The sequence below is a fragment of the Lepus europaeus genome, chromosome 3, assembly GCF_033115175.1.
Source record: "Lepus europaeus isolate LE1 chromosome 3, mLepTim1.pri, whole genome shotgun sequence".
Lineage (NCBI taxonomy): Eukaryota > Metazoa > Chordata > Mammalia > Lagomorpha > Leporidae > Lepus > Lepus europaeus.
This window is the reverse complement of record NC_084829.1, coordinates 150,234,365-150,254,455: the sequence shown is the minus strand read 5'-3', so window position 1 is coordinate 150,254,455 and position 20,091 is coordinate 150,234,365. Positions and strand designations below refer to the sequence as shown.

Below are 20,091 nucleotides of genomic sequence, written 5' to 3'. Positions count from 1 at the left end.
GTGTGTTCACCATCTATTGAGATTGCACAAGCCAGTGCAGCGAGCAGTGTCACTGTTGTGCCACCCACACTTGTATCTGGTATTGGGTGTTTAACAGGGATTGGTGATGGGGGCTGAGGTTTAAAAAGATCACTTTCTATCATCAAGTTATGTATTAGCTAAAAACCCAAGACACAAACACAAAATAATCCAAAGGATTTCAGAAGTGACATACACAGAGCAGGTGCTTGGTGCATGGGTAAGCAATCGCTTAGAGCACTGCCATCCCATGTTGGAAAGCCTGGGTTTGAGTCTTGCCTCCACTCTCCCTTCCAGCTTCCTGCTAAAGAGTACTCTGGGAGGCAGCAGGTGATGGCCCAAGTGCTCAGGTCCCTGCCACCGACATGGGAGACTTTGGTTGAGTTGCCAGTTTTTGGCTTGGCCTGGGCCAGGTCTAGGAGCTGCAGTGGAGTAGTAGATGGGAGATTTCTGTCTGTCTGTCTCTCTGCCTTTCAAATAAATTAAATACATTTTAAAAAGAAGAAGGATACATGAGCAAGTAAAAAGAGAAATATAATCCATGCTAAGTAATGATTACCTAGAGAAACGAAGATTGGCAGTAATTAAAGTTGGTTGAAGCTAATCTTATTGTCTTGGTTTAGGTCCATCTTCTTAACCTCACAGCTTTTCATTAATAGTGGCCAGATGTGGAATGCCATCAGCTATATCTGACATCATTTGTCATCAGAGTTCCCTCCTTTTCTTGTTGAACTTGATAATATTCCTTTTTATATAGCAAAGATTTATTTATTTATTTGAAAGAGTTACAGAGAGACAGGGACAGATAGAGACCGTCCATCCTCTGGGTCACTCCCCAGATGACCACAATGGCCAGGGCTGGGCCAGGCTGAAGCCAGGAGCAAGGAGTTTCATCTGGGTCTCTCACTGGGTGCAGGGTCCCAAACACTTGGGCCATCTTCCACTGCTTTCCCAGGCTATTATCAGGGAGCCGGACTGGAAGTGGAGCAGACAGGACTTGAACTGGTGCCCGTATGGGATACTGGTATTGCGGGAAGTGGCTTTATCTGCTACACCACAGCGTCGCCCCATGATAATATTCTTTTACATATGTGCTGACTCTATAAGATTCACCCAAGAGGTTAGTTACTTTATAAAATTGACTGTCTAAAACTCTATGGGGTGACGAAGGGGCAGTCATCATACTATAAAGTCACACCAGGGAGACTCTCTTCTTTAATGCAAAAGGAGATGAACCCAGGAACCTGCAGCTGAATGCCTATACAGTTCCATTTAGTTTTACCTGCAAAATGAAATGCAGAGCCATGTGGGGAGGCCAGCGCATACCTGGTTTTTAAAAGTTTTGCTTATTATTAAATTATGCAGGCTTTGGTTCAATTTTTTTTTTTTTTGGACAGGCAGAGTGGACAGTGAGAGAGAGAGACAGAGAGGAAGGTCTTCCTTTTGCCGTTGGTTCACCCCTCAATGGCCGCTGCAGCCGGCGCACAGCGCTAATCCGAAGCCAGGAGCCAGGTGCTTCTCCTGGTCTCCCATGTGGGTGCAGGGCCCAAGCACTTGGGCCATCCTCCACTGCACTCCCGGGCCACAGCAGAGAACTGGACTGGAAGAGGAGCAACCGGGACAGAATCTGGCGCCCTGACCAGGACTAGAACCTGGTATGTCGGTGCCACAGGAAGAGGATTAGCCTATTGAACCACGGTGCCGGCCCTTTGGTTCAAATTCTGTCGTTCAGCCATGACTGTCTGCATGGACTTAAGGTCTGAGAAAATACGGTCTGTTCCTATCAGCTGCATGAATTTGTAGCCAGTGAAGCTCGCACCTGTTCCATTCATTCCTGGCCGCTTTCCAATAAGAGGAATGAAAACCTCTCTAGGGATAAAAATCAAACTTCCCGTGAAAATCCCCACCAAATCATACTTTGTGGTATCATTTCTACTCAGTCCATGACACTCGTCAATCCAAAAAGGGACTCAAAATAGTCTGTTCAATGTGCTTCGCAGATCTCATTTGTGGGGACCAGGGCCTTGGCAGTCTCCAGGCTGAACTATCAAAGCAAGGAAGGCACGTTTGACTTTTCAGTTGCATTGCAAGAGATCAGGCACCCATTGTAGGCATTTCTATAGGAGACTGCCCCGGAGCTCCCGTGTACTTGGCATGCCGTTAGCCCCCTACCCTAATTTAAGCCACCACCTACCACCTCCTTTGGAATACAGGGATAACAACATCTACATCGTGCACCACACTTTTGGGGGAGGCCCTTGTGGTGGCAACGAATGATCAGCCATTCCCTCTTCTTTGCCTCTGTCCTTGTAGTCAAAAGTGTTTGGCCTTGTCCTTCAATTTCCAGCCATTAGAGGGCAAGGCTGCTATAGCAAACGGATGCTGAGACTGGTTTTTGAGTGAGTGGAGCACATATTTTTCCAATTACACACTATCTAATTCAATTTACATTTATTAGAAAGACTGCCAGATATTTCATGTTAATATTGACATTTTCATAAGCACTTGCAATTAGAATTCAAGCTGAGATTCCAATAAATCTCTTAGATGTTTGACACTTATTTTTCCTGCCTTCAAGACTTCACAAAATATTTTTTAAGAACACTTCTGGAGGTCATTCAGCCTTTGGGGAATTTCTACTGTGCACGTAAAACAGTTGGGCAGAGAAAAAAAATGTCACAAGTGGCAAAGCAAATTGAGGACAACTCTAGAGGTGTGCCAATTTGTGCTGAAGAGTGTAGGGTACAAAATTCAAAGTCTTGACACAAGAAGTGGAGCCATTAGTTTTTCACTTTATATAGAACATCATCCCACAGCTCCCTGGCTATCTTAAAGAACATTCCTTGACTGCATTTCAAGTAGCGAAATATAGTTACAGTAACTTTTTTAAAAAAAAACTTAGCATGAGTATGTCTCTGTATGAATTGGCCTGAATTGAAAGAGTGTCACGTGTCTCTTTGAAGAGACAGCAATGAATTCCAAGCACATTGTCAACCTAAATAAAAAAAGTCTGCATGCTAAAATATTTTATTCATCAAAGGGTTCACTCTCTCTGTTTTTTTTGTTTGTTTTTTGTTTTTGCCTACAGCACAGCTCCCTAAAGTAAGCCCCTCAATGTAAGCATAACAGGCTTTCTGGATAATAGGTATTATCCACTTGAATGTTTGAAGAATGCCTGATGGAGGACACAAAGATATTCATAAATACCACAAACTCTACACAGCATTGTCCAATGTCTTTAATGGCATTTACTTGCTTGTGCCAATTAACAGCCTAATGAACATTTTTAAAGGGAAGGCAAATATGGCTTTTCCAAGTGGACAAAGGGATAAAGGGAAGCTTCCATGAGATACTCAGGGAGTGTTTCAGTGGAAACAGCTCCTGCTCTTTCCCTCAAGAAGGGGTGTGGGATTCATTTCGGTTCTCGGTCTTAGGTACACGTTGGCATCACTTCTGGAGCTGAAGAAAAAAAAAAAATCCCAAAGCGCAGGTTGCAGTTAAACTCGACTCCCTGGGCGTGGGACCCAGGCATGGGAGGTTTTTTAAAACAGGTGACTCTCCAGTGTCGCAAAGGTTGAGAAGCGCTGCCTCGCTGACCCAGAGCCACCTGCCCCAGCGGAGAGCAGCCTGGAGCGCAACGAGGGTGCTGATCCAGCTGGCTCACAGGGGCCGCCCGGAGAACAGGAGCCCAGCTGACAGGTGGCCTGCGGCTGCACCTGGCTGTGCTCAGACAGCCCCAGTCCTTGCAGCTGATGTAGGGTCCTGACGGGACCTTGCAAAGAGAGCTGCTCAGTAGAGCTGCCTCGGCTGCTATCCAATGCACACTGGATCCCCAGGGGCCATCTGGATAAAGACTTTCCAGCCCCCAAGCTCCTCACCTCCCTTATTGCTCCCTCGTGCCAGATGGGTGCTTCACCATGGAGTAAGCTTTGTGCCCAGCCTTCTCATCACATGAAACAGCCCCCCGTGACGGCCCCTCAGCCTTACCCCATCATATCCGTTTGCACCCTGAAGACCCGGCGCCCACCCTAGCAACACAACTCCTACTGCTTTCTTTCTCCACCTCATTTCTCAGGCTGCTAAGGGCTTTCACGTTTCCTTGGCTAAGTTGACAACGCCTGTGTCGCTGTGCTGAACTACGATTGCTGGTAGCTGGTGTTAAGCTTTTCAAGTTTGGTTCTTCTGTTGCTCACTGGACAGCAGTAACTGGATGGTCAGTGCTGTGTGTTATACTTCTGTGACTGCTCCCCCATCGCCACCCCGCATGTGGTACATGGGCCACAAACACCTGCTCCTGGGTTTGTCCCACTCTTGGATCATTGCAGTAGCCTCTGCAACTGGTCTACCCACATCTACTTGGAGCCCTTCTCCATTCCGTTATGTTGTAGCCAAAGTGATATGTTTTTCTCCCAAAATGTAAAAGTTTCAGGATTCCATGTAAACATGTCTCCCTTTAAATCGTTAGTGCTCCCCACCCCCAGGGGCTCTTTACCAGGGTCTTGGAGGCTCTCTGGGGAACTCAGCTCTCTGCTTCCTCCCTCAGCTTACCCAGCTCCAGGTAGCCCAGTTCTTCCACTTTGTTCCTGGTGCTCCCTCTTGCTAGAGGACCTTTGCACATGCTGCTCCCATCATCTCCTCTTTCTCTGTGGACCTCAGTTCAACTGCCACTTCTTTGACTTTCAGACTTGCCAATGGCCTCATTCTTGCATTGGACAGCGCCATGTCTGTCTGCAGTGTAGGGGTGACGCAGTTGCTATCTCACATTCATCTGTGTGGGCGTGGGATTAACGCCTGTCTTCCCTGTAGGACTGTGAGCTCCACACGGGCAGACCCAGTGTCTGTCTTTGCTCAACGTTTTATCTCCATTTCCTACTGTAGTGCCTATCCCATAAAGGGTACCAAGTCAGTGTGTATGGAACGAAGGAATGCAAATGAGTGAGTGAACGGATGGATGGACGGATGAGTCACTAACATGAGAAAGACAAACTGTGACTGGTCACTTGGTTTGCAGACCAGGGACAGGAAAGCCATGTTTGGTGCTACTGGATGGCTGCACGGCACAGTGTAGAGCAGACAGGTCAAGTTCAAGGATGCCTGTCCCACCACATCCTCCTCCCCAGTCCTCTGCCCCAATATGGCCTTGGATCTCAGGCAAGGTAATGAACCCTGAAAACAGCCACACCCTAATTCTTAGCACCTCTGAATATGCTCTCTACAGGGCAAATGGACCACTGCAGATGGAATTGGGGTTATAGACTTTGAGATGAGGAGAGATGATCCTGGATTACCAGGGTGGGCCAACCTAACGACACAGCAGTCTAAAAGTGGAGAACCCGGGGTCAGCGCTGTGGGGGAAGCTGCTGCATGTTACACCGACATCCCATATCGGAGTGCTGGTTCAATCCTGGCTGCTCCCCTTCCAAACCAGCTCCCAGCTAATGTGCCTGGGAAAGCAGCAGATGATGGCCCAAGTACCTGGGTCCCTGTCAACTGTGTGCGAGACCCAGCTGCTGTTCCGGGTTCCTGGCTTCGGTGAACCACTGGATGAAAGACCCCTTCTCTCTGTTGTCTCTCCCTCTTTCCCTGTCACTCTGCCTTGCAAATAAATAAATAAAATGGGTTAGGGAAATGAGAAAAAAAGGAGAGATCTGAAGCATATGAGGGTTGACCCACCACTGGAGGTTTTAAAGATCAAGAAAGGGGGCCACCGTCCAAGGTATGCAGGTAGCCTCCAGAAAAATGGGAATGGCCTTTAGCCAATGGCCAGCGAGGACACAGGAGCTCAGGCCTGCACCCCTAAGTGAATGAGGAATGCATCTCCCTCCTTCTGAGCCTGAGCAAAGGATCACAGCCCTGCCAACCCTGATGCTGGCCTGCGGAGACCTAGGTGAGCTGCCAACCTGCAGGTTTGGCTGCGCCATGGCTTACTCTTGCCGCGTGGCCTTGTGGCTCCTCGCCCTGCTGGAGGGTCGGGGTCTGTTTGTCCTCACTGCCGTACACCTCGTTCTGCTCACTCACATTTCAGCCTCCCCTGGCGCTGTGATCGGAGGCACTCTGAGGGAAGCATAGAACCTTGGGGCTCAGGGAGCCTTATATGCCTCCCCTTTGTCCTGGTTTGTCTCAATCAGCTGTCTTAGGCCCTGGGAGTCTGTGCTGCTCCTCTGGGAGCAGGGGTGGATGTGGGGTGCTGAGGCCTCCACCAGCAGACGCTGGGCTGGGCCGACGCCTGCATGTAGCACGCGGGCCTGCCGCCATGGCTGCTGCACGCTGGTGGCGTTCCAATCTTTGCTCATGCAAGGGCTGCAAGCTGGCTGCTCCTGTGCCCTCTCCTGTTCTCTAAAACCCCTTTGTGGATTTCTCTTCTCCTCCTTCCCTCTTCACTCGCTCAAACCCTGTAGGGATAAGCACAGGCCTTGCTACCTTGCCTGTGACCTGGCCCAATGCAAACACATCTCCGAGATTGTCCCTGAAATCGGGGCTCCTCCATCCCCTGTGCTTCTGGACCCCCACCCCCCATCTGCAGCGCAGGGTTCCTCACCCTCCCACCCCCCAACCTCCAGGGAGGGGAGGTGCTGCTTATAGGACTCTGAAACCCCAGGGCAGACATGAGCTTAGGTTCCCAAGTAAATAAACACGGGGCCAATGTCTGCCAGCAGGCTGGGATCCAAACACATCTCCAGCTGTGGGGAACACAAAGAGAAGCAGTTTCCTTAGAAACGTGCTCTGGGGGCGGGGGAAGGGTTGCATGAGGCCATCTGAGACCTCAGCAGAGGCAGCCCTGACTTTCCAGGCCTGGCCCAGCGTGTCCCGGAGCCCCAGGAAAACAGCAGCCCCTGCTGACTGCCCGAGTTTGTAGGAAAACAGTCCCTTCAGGTCACAGGAAGCCGCTCACTGAGCCCGCGATGCAACCTGGAGATGTGCAGCAGGCGAAGCACTTCTGTGTAGGATGTCGTTGTCTCGGGCCATCTCCCATGGCTGCAGCAAAAGACCTGAGGTGGGGGCACTTCCTGGGAAAAGGCGGCTCGCTGAGCTCACGGTTCCAGAGGTTCAAAGCCACAGTAGCAGTGCCTGCTCGGCTTTGGCAGGACGCTACTCGGCTGCATTACAACTCGGCCAGGGCATCACCATCAGGGCGTAGGAGTGCGTATGAAAGACAGAGTTCCTGGCAAGGTGGGAAGCCACAGGCATTCAGGGCCAGGCCTGCTCTTTTTGACAGCTTTCACTGGAACTAACCGGGCTTCCGTGAGAATTACATTAATCCCTTCCCAGGGCAGTGCCCCGCCCCCCATGACTAGCCACTTCCCACAAGGCTCCGCCTCTTACAGGTTCCAGTGACCTTTGGGGACACACTCAAGCCACACGCAAACCCTGACAACAACGGCGTGAAGCAGGCAAGTTCAGGAACGTGGTCCTATGATATACACGAGTCAGGGACAGCTCCCAAGGCTACATCACCAGCTGGGGCTCCCAGGTCAGGCAACAGAGAAGGGAGCGTAAGTACACCGTGTCCTGTGTCCCCACCAGGGCCTGCACTTGGAAGCCAAATTGGAACTAGAGAGAGAAAAAGAGCATCGCTCTCTAACATTCAAAGAGTCGGAAAACATAAATACTTGCTAAAACACTTAAAAACAATCCAAATCCCATATTCATGTTATTTCCGTAAGAATCAGGATGCTTTAGGGATGGAGGCTGAGTCTGAGTTTTCAGTTAGAGGAGAGTTTCAGCCGGTGGGGATGGAGTGGAAATTTCCACACGCCAGGATTGCACATGTATACTTGCCGAGCGAAAGGACTTGAGCATCCGAAACTCTCCCGCAGACTCAAATGCACAGCTTTCTGAAACTCCCTGCTCGCCGCGGCCAATATTCAGCCTCCTCCAGCATTCAACCGGGTCGAATGATTCACTGAATTCTTCATGAATTAAGAAGCTGTACATTACGCGTCTTTTCTTTGAAACATGCATTACTTTCCAGCGCCACAGCCAAGGCGAAGCAATGGGATGGCAGAGGCAGTTTTCTCCCTGGGAACACGTTCTCCCCTCTCCTGCTCCTCCGAGGGAGGCTGCAGGGAGGCTGGGGAAGGAGCCCACCTGGGCGTTTTCTAGAGCACGGATGTGCAGAGTGCTAGGGATGTGTGAACGTGTCAAAGCCCAGGTTTTAGGCAAACAGCTCGGGTCACACATGGAACCACACAGCAAAAAGGACACACAGTATGCGAGATCCGCTTTCAGGGACACGTGGAGACTGGGAAAGGAAATGGCTTCGGCAGGCGTAGGGCGCTTGCCCTCATTGCTTTTCATCAGAAGTCATTCATGCGCATGTGTGTGCCTGGTACTTCCCTGCTCTGGAATTCATGGAGGGAGGCACCCGCACTCCAGCAGGGGCAGAGCCTCGAGTGCGGGGGCGGCTCCCCGTGCGCCTGGGCTCAGCTGACTCAAGGAAGCAGCCACCTCTGCCCCGCGGGGCTGAGTGCCTGGCTCTGGACCAAGAGGCATTTCAAGCTCAAGGCCCGGGATGGCCGCTGATGGCGGAATGTGTATCTATACTGGCAGTAATTTATTTAAAAAGGATCTTCTGGGAAATGCAAATAGAAGAGTGGTAAGGATGGAAACAGAGAGGTGGAGACGACCTAATTGTTCCTGGAAAACACAGGGACCAGCTTAAAGATGCATGCCTATTAGACAATGATACATTGTGATAGCTCTGTAGAGACCCAGATGATGGGACAAAATGATTCTGCTCAAACAGCATGGAAGTGGGGTCAGTGTTGTGGCACAGCAGGTAAAGCTGCTGCGCCTGTGACGCCAGCATCCCATATGGGCACCGGTTTGAGTCCCGGCTGTTCCACTTTCAATCCCGCTCCCTGCCAGCGTGCCTGGGAAAGTGCAGAAGACGGCCCAGTGCTTGGGCCCCTGCCACCCACGTGGGAGAAGGAGATGTTGTTCTAGGTTCATGGCTTCAGTCTGGCGCGGCCTTTGGCTGTTGTGGCCATTTGGGGGGTGAACCAGTGGATGGAAAATCTCTCCCTTACTCTATCTGGCACTCTACCTTTCAAATAAATTAAATAAATCTTACCTCCCCCCCCCCAAAAAAAAAAAAAAAAACAAAAACAAAAAAACTAGCACAGAACTTGGATAAGCCCTCTTTTCCCTTCGTCATGTGGGAAGTAAATTGGAAGGTCTGAGGGGGCAGATGGCACCACTGGGGGGCCAGGAAGCCTGGCACCCTGAAGCCGAGTCTTTCCCCACACCTGTAAAACCCGTGTGCCTTGTCGCCTGCAGTGCCCTTAGCTCCTTCTACCCTTCCCGATCTCTGGAGAGGCTCCTGACGTCCCAGCACTGAATCCCTTCACCTGCAGAGTGAGCTCGGAGGCCGGCCGGGCTCGCTCAGCTGTGTGCTAAGCAGCTGTGCCAGGCGCAGGGCCAAGAGCAGAACTGCATGGGGATAAAGCAGGGGTTTCTGGCCGCTGGGATGAGGCCCGCAGCCATGCCCTCGTGCGCCTGGGTGGCGCGGGGGGCGGGGGCTGGCACGTTGCACCCTTGGGCCTGCCCCCTGCAGGGCCTTGCTGCAGGCACAATGTCTCCTCACAGCTGCCCAGGCCCCACGGAGACACAGACAACAGCCTCTTTGGAGCCACACAACCGGCCAGCCAGGCTTGCCAAATTGGGGACAGGCTCTGACAGGGGACAATTTTATTTCAAGGGTCTAATGGGACCAAGGAGATAGAATGAAAAGTTTCAGCGTTAAAAAAAAAAAAAAAATCCACAGAACATCTTCTTCCAGATAAACAAACCTCCCTTTGAACAGGAAAGCAGCCTCTTAACTGTGTCAGGCCAGGGCAGGCTTGTGCAGGAGTCACGCCCCCTCCAGGGCATTCCCTCCTTCATCCCAGACCCAGGAGCCCTGAGGGCCCCCACTCAGCCTTACCAAGAGATGCCCAAGAGCTCATGGGACATGGACCCTTCTGGAACACGGCGCTTACATTTGGAAAGGGTAGAAAATAGAATCCTCAACTGACCTCATTACCAGCTTTAAGCATTTGATGAGCTTCTTTAAACAATCTGAACCATAATGGTTTTTTTCCTCTCTTGCGGTCACAATTCGTCTGTCTAATAGGCACAGGTTACCCTGTATGAATGTGAGAAGATTATGCTACAGGAATTATCTACAGGATGGCCAGGCCAACAAAATCCAGATGAGTAGAAAATCCAGGGATTCCCCATCCTCTTTGAGGAGCTGTATTTATACAACAGGTTTTTGTATTTTTAGGTTTTTTGTTTTTTTGTTTTTTTTTTTCAGCTTTCCCTGATACCATTTGATTCTGATTTCCTTAGCATCATGATCGGGTCAGAATTTGAAACTATGATTTAGATTAAATGGAATGTACTCTAAAAAATAAAATATGTCTTAATTGGGATGCAATACAAATAAAGATAATCTGAGAAAGAATTATTCCTCTTCTAAGTACTTCTATCCTCAAAATATACTTGTCACACAGTAAAAAACATATAGCCATATTCATATCATACAAAGACAAAAGTTAGAGTTTTTGACATCAAAACTTAAAAAAAAGGTCAAAGTCACTTTTAAAACACATCATTGAAATACTTCACAGAAATGAACAGTGAGTAGAAAGCCTTGGGTCTGGACTGGGCCTATCTACTAACTAGCTGCACGCCTACTAACTAGTTGTATACCTACTAACTAACTGCATACCTACTAACTAGTTGTGTATCTACTAACTAGCTCCATACCTAACTGTACCTACTAACTAGCTGCATACATACTAACTAGTTGTGTACCTATTAGTTGCATACCTACTAACTAGCTGCATACCTACTAACTAGTTGTGTACCTATTAATTAGCTGCATACCTACTAACTAGCTGCATACCTACTAACTAGCTGTGTACCTACTAACTAGTTGTATACGCTAGATGACACACTTTCTGTATCAGCTTTCTCAACTCAAATCATGAATTTGAAGACATGAAAGGGACACGGAGGTGACATCATCCAAAAATGTCCCATACCTACTTTTTTTTTTTTTTGACAGGCAGAGTTAGATAGTGAGAGACAGAGGGAAAGGTCTTCCTTCCATTGGTTCATCCCTCAAATGGCCGCTACAGCCGGTGTGCTGCGCCGATCTGAAGCCAGGAGCCAGGTGCTTCCTGCTGGTCTCCCATGCAGGTGCAGGGCCCAAGGACTTGGGCCATCCTCCACTGCCTTCCTGGGCCACAGCAGAGAGCTCGACTGGAGCAACTGGGACTAGAACCTGGCACCCCAACCGGGACTAGAACCGGGGGTACCAGTGCCGCAGGCGGAGGATTAGCCAAGTGAGCCATGGCACCAGCCGCCCCATACCTACTTTCATGACGGTGTTAGAAGACTGCCCGAGACGACAGTAGTGTGGGCTGAGGCTGGGCACCCAGCAGCAGCGGGCATGGGGGCTGTGCTACTTCCCAGCCACTGGGGTCCATTGGCAGGGGCCCCTTCAGAACTTTCTCCTCTTCCTGCCCATGCCTGATGGCCCAGCATGGGTTTGGGAGGACCCAGCGGGCCTTGGCAGACCTAGAAACTTTGATTTCCTCCTGTTGAACATAGGGCTCTCAGCTCTTTGTAGGCTTTTGTTACTGTAAGTCATACGGGGTGGCACACGTACCTTTTATTCTGAGGTTAAAAAAGCACAACTCTGCCCTGCATTTCTGCTGACAACTTTGGTGCTTCTGTTCATAATTACTGGGGTCAAGATGAACAGCCCTTATGGAGCTGAGGTCCCACAACAAGGTCTAGAAAAAGTCAGCAATCAGGGCTGGCACTGTGGCATAGTAGGCTAAGCTTCCGCCTGCGGCACCAGCATTCCATATGGACGCCGGTTCAAATCCCGGGTACTCCTCTTCTGATCCAGCTCTCTGCTAAAGGCCTGGGATAGCAGTGGAAGATGATCCAAGTGCTTGGACCCCTGCACTCACGTGGGAGACCTGGAAGGAACTCCTGGCTCCTGACTTCAGATCCACCCAGCTGGTTGTTGCGGCCATTTAGGGAGCAAACCAGCATTTGGAAGACCTCTCTCACTCTCTGTTTCTCCCTCTGTCTGTAACTCTACCTCTCAAATATATAATAGATAAATCTTTACCAAAGTGAGCAATTATTGCCATGTGGCATGGTCCTGAGGTGCTGTGGTGCTGACAATCCTGGGCCATCTCCCGCCCCTTGCTGGAGGTGGGACTCAGGCATGTCCCACATCCCCGTGGCATCTCAGGGTCCTCAGCTGAAACTCCCGCCTTCATGTGTTGCCATGGGAACTGAGTGGCATGAGTGATGAGACAGGGACCCCGCCACCCTCTCAGAGAAGTTCCCAAGCACCTGTGCTCCTCATCACCACAGCGCTGCCCAGGACCCTGAGAACCAAGACTTAAATCTGACACTGAGAACCCTGAGCAAGGTACACTCAGGAAATCGCTTGAGAAACCACTAGGATGTGGGGTCTTGTGGAACCAGCTGTTCCCACACAAGCTTCCGTGAAGGTGGCATGGACCCAGCCGCGAGGTGGGGGTGAGACCCCAGGCTGCAGTGGCTCATGACTCACCAGGTAGCGCTCCTCCTGCCTCATGCTGGGGGTTCGGATCATGTGATTCTGTTCTCCTCTCCAGTCTCCAAAGCGACGGAAAAAATAGTTGGATAAAAACCGGCTGACGGGGTCTCGGATGATGTTGATGTAGACGGGCTGGTCTCCTCCAAACCTAAGAACACGCACACAGACAGGGAGCTCGTTACAAGCGCGCTTGCTGAGAGGTCTTCTGTTATAACCCAGCAGGTGGGGATGAACACCTGCTCCAGGCACCTGCTGAAGGGCTGGAGGACTGTCCCATAGGGAGTGCTGAAGGACAGATGCCGCCCGGTTGTCTCACTGGACAGTGGATACTGTGAGCAGGGGACCATGCTGTATTGGACTTTGTCTCTCCCACTGGCTGGTGCAGAACCCAATGGTGCGGAGTTGGCCCTCAGTGAATTGGCCGGCCAATTCTAGCTGCCCCGGGGGTGAGCTGGTACTTATTATCTTGTCATTCAGACAATCCCAGGAGGGTATGGATTAACAAGGGCACTTGTTATCTACCTTGTTCCAAATACTTCTGTGTGGCCAGCTCACTGAAGCTCCACCACAAACCGTCATTACCCCCAGGTGTGCCAGGGGAAACTGAGGCAGGAGGGGAGTGAGAACTTGTGCCAGGGTATGAACCCGCGAGCTCTGGCTCCAGAATCTGTGCTTTTAATCATGGAAAGAAAGCCCCAGACAAAAGTAATAAAGTCAGGGTTCTCAAGTAAAACAAAAATCAATGCAATTATCCTCAAGTCACGGCAAGTGGTTCAGTTAAAAGTCAAACAAATGGTTGCATGTTCCATCTTCATTCCTTCCACAAAAGGATTTAGACAACTGCACTGAATGCTGGCCCAAGAGCCAGGCCTCTCCAAGACAAAATGATTGGCTTGGCTGACCTTTTCTTAAGGAGCCTTCCCTCTTCTCTTTGAACTCTGAAAGCAGTGGCCCTGAAGGGTCGGGGGAGAGAGACCCAGGCTCTCAGCAGAAATCAAACCTGGTGAGCTCCTGAAGGGCCCTGTGACCCGGTGACCTTCTGATGAGCAACCCTAGCATTCTGTCTGGGGTCAGAAAGAGGTCACAGGAGACAGACAGGAAGCACCCTGCTTATGGACAATGTCCCTGGGCACAGTGCAGAGCACACAGCAGGTGCTCAACAAGTGCTGACTGAGTGAAGAAATGGACGCTCCGAGCTGCTATGTTTCTGCCAGTCACTGGGCTCTGCTGTCAGAGGAGAGTAGACATCACAAGCCACAAACCAGTTTTTATGGATGAGTTCCATAATGTCCCCAGGTCATTTAGATTTGTTCAAAAAGATCTTTAGAGAGAAGAAGCCAATGGAACCAGAAGGATTGACTCCCCAGCTGCGGAATTTCAGGCACCGGGAAGCATGAATTATGTTCTGGACTTCTCAGGTATGGCTGCCTTGGAAAACCTGTGGGTCATGAGAAAATTAGCCCTGTGGGAATCTGGTGGGCTCCTAGATGTGCATAGGTGACATTCATACAACTGAGTGTACCACTAAGTGTAGACGCACGAGTTTAACTGTGCCAGCTGCCATCTAACACACACACACACACACATTCTGGATTTAACATCCTCTTTTAATTAAACTGGATTTCATATTTATCAGCAATGTCTTACATTCTTACAACGAAAGCCATCATGCTAGGGACTGGGAGAACGAAGCACGCCTACCACAGATGGATCCAGTTTGACCCTCAGAAGTCGCATCTGCTTTTCTAAGCCTCAGCTGTACTCCCCATGTGAAAACAACTGTGAATGCTCTGGAGTGGGGCTGCCCAGCCATCAGGACACAGTTCTCAGCCTGACCACTGCCAGCTTCCAGCAGTGGCCACAGATGGGCAGACTGGCAAGCCCTGCTCAGCATGGGTGCCGTGCTCTTCATGGTACCAGGATAATTCCCCCAAACAGATGTTTTAGATGGCATTAAGCATCAGATCATATCACAGCCTCTCTAACTATGAGAGGTGCCTGGTATCTATCCTCCCTTTTCCAAAAGCCAAGAGAAATAATAGTTTCAGGCTGCCAACCCAGATCCCTCCCAATGTGGCAAAGTCTGGGTAGCACTGTCCGTTCTACAAGAAGCCAGAACACCCCTGTGATGGCACCATATGTCCTGGTGCGGGAGAAGGGGAACACATTTCCCCACCCTCATTCCATCCTCCTCCATGATCAGTTTCTCTGAGTATTTTTAATCTCAGGCCATACTTATAAGGGTACTGGGTCACTGGAAACTGTCACCTACACATGACTCCACTCCAGGGCTGACAACAGCTTGTCCCCCACCTAAACCCATGCAGCACAACACCAGGCCTTGTTACTGAAGCCCTTGAGATTCCACAACCTCTCTATGGATCCATCCTACCGATCATCCTGACCATCAAGGTGGCTTTGTTAGGCCCAGGCAATAGGCCTCGTCTTCCTTCCTTACGCATTTCCTTCTAGTTCACTCCTTAGAAACTAACGATGCCGTTCTCATAGGCTCTGAAAACTGTGAGCCTTTTCAGCTTCATTTTAATTTTTTAAACTTTTTTCGTGTTCTTAAAAAATTCCTTTGGCTTTTGTCATAATTTATAGCTCTAATTTTGTCTTTACCAAGCTTCAAAAAAGCTGTGATGAGGATAGCTGCCCTAGGTTCATTCTGTGCATACCCAAGCAAGTGGGAGAGTCAGGCCGCATTTTGTTGCTTGCTTACTGCACCCTTCTGTGGCTTGGTCACCACAATGACTACTGCATATGTGGAGCTAAGTCACCCTAAACTACTAGGCACTGCCAACTTCTTTGTGACATAGGCCTAGTGTGTTCATAGGTTCTACTGTCAACTCTGTGAAAGTTCCCTGATTCTCCTTCTAGTTCATCATATTCTTTTCATTTTTATTTATTGTGTTAAGAAAATGATGATGCAAAACAGGACGTAATTTGCTGAGAATATTCACTGAGCGGTTCTCATTTGGGGAGGCATTTCTAAATATCTCATTCTAAGCACCTTCTTCACATCTGCCTCACACTGCTACCTGAATCAACTTATCAACCCAGCAACAGGATCAGTCACTTCTTCAATGGCAACAGAGAGCAATAGGCTAAGACATTCAGGGATACACTCATCAAAATGCTAAAGGTAGTCTTCCTGTAGCAAAAGAATATTGCATATGAGGCCACACAGCAAACTCATTAGAATGACAAGTGCCCTAAACAGCACTCTGGCCTCAGAATCAGCCCTTAAGGCATTTGGGTCTGGATAAAAAGCCCATGAGAGCATTTCAGGCATGGAAAGCCAAGACACTGTGGCAAAAAATGACGTACATGAAAAATCTCTGTGAGTGAGGCCCCGGTGGAGAGAAGGGACCATCATAGAAGAAGGTACCTTACTCTGAAGGGAGGAGAGAACTTCCACTTTAATTATGGCCTGGTCTAAATAAGGTCGGAGTTTGTGGATTCAAAAGGCTTCCATAGCCTTGGCAGCTCATGACAAGAACCTCGGGTGACCACTGGTGTCATAAATAAGAGTGTCAATTGTTAAATCAACAACAGGAGTCACTGTGCACCTGCTCCCCATGTAGGATCTTTGTCCTTAATGAGTTGTACTATGAGAATTAACGGTAACACTTGTCTTCAAACAGTACTTTTATACTTTGTATGTCTGTGTGGGTGCAAACTGTTGAAATCTTTACTTAGCATAGAGTTGATCTTCTGTATATAAAGAAAATTAAAAATTAAAAATGACCGAAACTCTGTCCTCAGTTAAACAAAATTCTCCTCCTTCTAAAGTCCTGGTTTGGAGGTGGGGGCTATGCTTGTGCTGCTGCCTACAGGAGAAGACAGTGCAGACTGTAGACCCCCAGGCTCGGATCTTTGCCAGGGAGGGAAGGGGTAACTTTAAGGGCAGGAAGTACCCTGGTGGCAAAGGATGTGGCAGGGTGAGGGCTGCAGAGGCAGAAGGGGAGAGGCAGCCGGTCATTGCTTCTTGGCTGGAAGCCGACGGCAGGTACCAGATTCCTTGGCAGTTACTGAACCTCAGCTGGGGGCTGGGTGTGCGCTCCCTCTGCAGATCCCATGCAGCGGGCACTGCAGTGCCTGCGCCCAGGACAGGACCCCATTAGAAAGCAAAGGCAAGGAGAAACAGTCCAAGAGAAGAGAAGGGGAAGCTTCCCTGTGAGCAGCTGAGACAAAGCGGCCACGGTGACAGCTGGGGCACTGGAGCTGGGGCTCCTGCTTAGAGAAGAAGACACACAGGTGGTGATGAACAGCAGGGAACCATAGGAAGTGAGGTGAGTGGGGGCAAGCCCAGATGATGCTTGTCCTCTGCAGGCCCCGGAGTCACTCTGGAGAGAAGTCAGAGATGGGAGGAAGAGAGCTCCAGGGCTGGAGGACCGGTCTTGTCACAGTCAAGCCAGATAAACGGGGGAGGACTCAGGTTAAAGTGGAACATGTGGGCTGTCTAAACAAGTGGAGGCAGAACTAGCTGCTCATACCAATCTCTGTGTTGGGGTTCTCTTCCAGGTTGGAGGCTTTTGTTATCCGAAGACTTGAAAGATGTGAAAGGCACATAATTAAAGTGGACCTCACTGCTAATGGGTATAAAAAGCAAAGGCAACATCTAGAAATGAGATGTGGAAACCAAACTGGATTATGCAAATAGCTGGATCTGCTTTGTTTTGTTAGATGGTGCCATCAGAGGGCAGGCTCTGTTCACGAAATCTGATGTGGAAAACATGGTTCATGTCAGTTGAAGGGAAGAGAGAAGATGTCCAAAATGTCCCTCTATCCCTACACATCACACCCCACCTGCTTCTCTGGTGGCTGATTGATTTTTAATTTTTTTGTTTTTGCCATTAGTCGGTGTTGGTATTGGAGCCACCCTCTGAGATAAGGACACAGAAATGAAAGTAAAGGAAGCTGAGGGTAAGAAAGGAAGAAGGACATGAAGGCAAGGCCGGGAGAAGAGGGCGTCTGAAAGGATCTGGCAAACTGACAGCTCTTCTAATCCCTTTGCACTGTTTTGATAGCAATGGGCTTTGCTGCAAGACTCCCTGAGGTCTTCCCTGCAACTGTCCAATTGGGGCTCGGGATTTTAGATTGAATAAAAGGATCCTCCTGCCCAAAGCTTAGACAACAGTAAGTGGGGGCTGGCACTGTAGCATAGTAGGTTAAACAGCCACCTGTGGCACCAGCATCCCCTATGGTTGCAGGTTCAGGTCCCAGCTGCTTCTCTTCCGATCTAGCTCCCTGCTGATAGCCTGGGAGAACAGTAGAAGATGGCCCAAGTGCCTGGGGCCCTGCACCTGTGTGGGAGTCCCAGAGGAAGCTCCTGACTCCTGGCTTCGGATTGGCCCAGTTCCAGCCATTGTGGCCATTTGGGGAGTGAACCAGCAAATGGAAGACCTCCCTATCTCTCCCTCTTTCTGCAACTCTGCCTCTCGAGTAAATAAATAAATATATTTTTTAAATGAACACAGTAAGTGGAGGCCAGGGAAAGACAAATTCAATTGTATCTTTCACAGTGTGTGGATCTAAGACACATGTGGAGCATACTGTGAAGGTGGGGAAGTGGAAATTTTTTTTTATATTTTTTGACAGGCAGAGTGGACAGTGAGAGAGAGAGACAGAGAGAAAGGTCTTCCTTTTGCCGTTGGTTCACCTTCTAATGGCCGCCGCGGCCAGCGTGCTGCAGCTGGCGCATCACGCTGATCCGAAGGCAGGAGCCAGGTGCTTCCTCCTGGTCTCCCATGGGGTGCAGGGCCCAAGCACTTGGGCCATCCTCCACTGCACTCCCGGGCCACAGCAGAGAACTGGCCTGGAAGGGGGCAACCGGGACAGAATCCAGCGCCCCGACCGGGACTAGAACCCGGTGTGCCAGCGCCGCAGGTGGAGGATTAGCCTATTGAGCCGGGGCGCCGGCCAGGAAGTGGAAATTTTGAAAATTCTAACTTAAAGGTACTCCAGCAAATGTGAAAAGACACACAAAAGCACAATGCACAAACACTAAACATCCTAATGGAACATCATCATCTGGAGATCGTGTAGGCTCCCATGGTTCTGACTCAATGCTCCAGGTGGTCCCAAGGGAAACACTTGTCTGGCCTGGATTTCCAGGCAAGAGCCCAATGCGAATGCCACAAATGCAAACTGAAGCCTGAAATCTCCGCTGAGCTGGTTGGGGCCTGGTGCTCTGGGAGGAGACCTCCCCAGGGAGCCACAACACCTGCTTGGCATCACCTTACTGCTTCCCAGAGCTGGATCAACAAAACTGGAAACGGCCAAATGATTCCTTCTGGATAGTGTTATACATCAGCTGTGGAATCACTAAAAACTCATGGAGAATAGTTTTCACCACTCAGAGTGTCTACATTGCATGGTAAAAATACTAGATCTAATGGGAAAAAAGAAATTAAGGGCGATTTGTTTGGATATCATCCCATATCCTTTGAAAGTTCAGTTTGTTCTATGTGCATAAAGGGATTGTGGAGAAACAGGCTGGTCTGTTTCTTTGGTTGTTGTTGTTAAGATTTATTTATTTGAAAAGGCAAAGTGTGTGTGTGGTTGGTGTGTGTGGTGGGGGGAGACAGAGAGAGAAAGAGATCTTCTGTCTGCTGGTTCACTCCTCAAAAGGCTGCAATGGCCTTAGGCTGGGTCAGACCAAAGTCAGGAGCCAGGAACTCCATCCTGGTCTTCCACATGGCTGGTGTGGGCCCAAGTGCTGGGGCCATCATCATCCGCTGCTTTCCCAGGTGCATTAGCAGGGAGCTGGATAGGAAGCAGAGCAGCTGAGACTCAAACCAGACTCAATCCAATATGGGTGCCAGCATTGTAAGAGGCAGCTTAGCCCGCCATACCACTGGCCTTTCATTCTTACAGTCTACTCAGCAGCAGGTGTCTTGCTGCTTGTTGGCCACACCTGGAAGATCAGGAAGCTCAACAAAGAAGAGGAGGCTACAGCACCCACCTCGTGGTAACCCCCCGGCTGTGGGACAAGCACCCTCCTCGTCAGGAATTACAGGGAAGTAATTTCAGGGTTGCTCCTCACCTGGGAACACGTGGGGCTAACCACACTCAGGAGCCCAACAGCGGGCTCAGAGCAAGGCATCCCCACAAACACCTGCTCACGCGTCACTCTGAGTTTCTACAACACCACCCTTCTCTCACAGAGCCTCCCTAACAAGGTAGCAGTGGGCAAGATTTGCCTTTTGCTTTACAGATGGGAAAATGGAATCCACCCCAGCTCCCGCCTCCGGAGAAGCTGAGAGACTCGCCCAGAACCGCGGTCCTGACAGCCAGGACAACACTGTTTTTCACAGCCTTGGTGTCTTCCAAAAGGCATTCATCAACTTATTTGTTTGAAAGTGAAAGCAATCAAGATTAAACTCTTGCACATGAACTTGATGGCAGAGGCCACCACGCTGTGTCCCAATGATCCAATTAAGATATCGCCTTGGGCTTCTCATTAGAGTTTTGCG

The 20,091-nt window shown here is 49.8% G+C and overlaps 1 protein-coding gene across 2 annotated transcripts in view; it reads right to left on the bottom strand.

The window, feature by feature from the left end:
* Window positions 1–20,091, bottom strand: part of UST (uronyl 2-sulfotransferase) — a 306,252-nt gene that overhangs the window by 91,370 nt on the left and 194,791 nt on the right. For both annotated transcript variants that reach the window (XM_062186900.1, XM_062186899.1), the window contains exon 5: window positions 12,605–12,758. In XM_062186900.1, coding sequence (XP_062042884.1) covers window positions 12,605–12,758 — 154 coding nt within the window. The remainder of the gene's footprint in view (window positions 1–12,604; window positions 12,759–20,091) is intronic.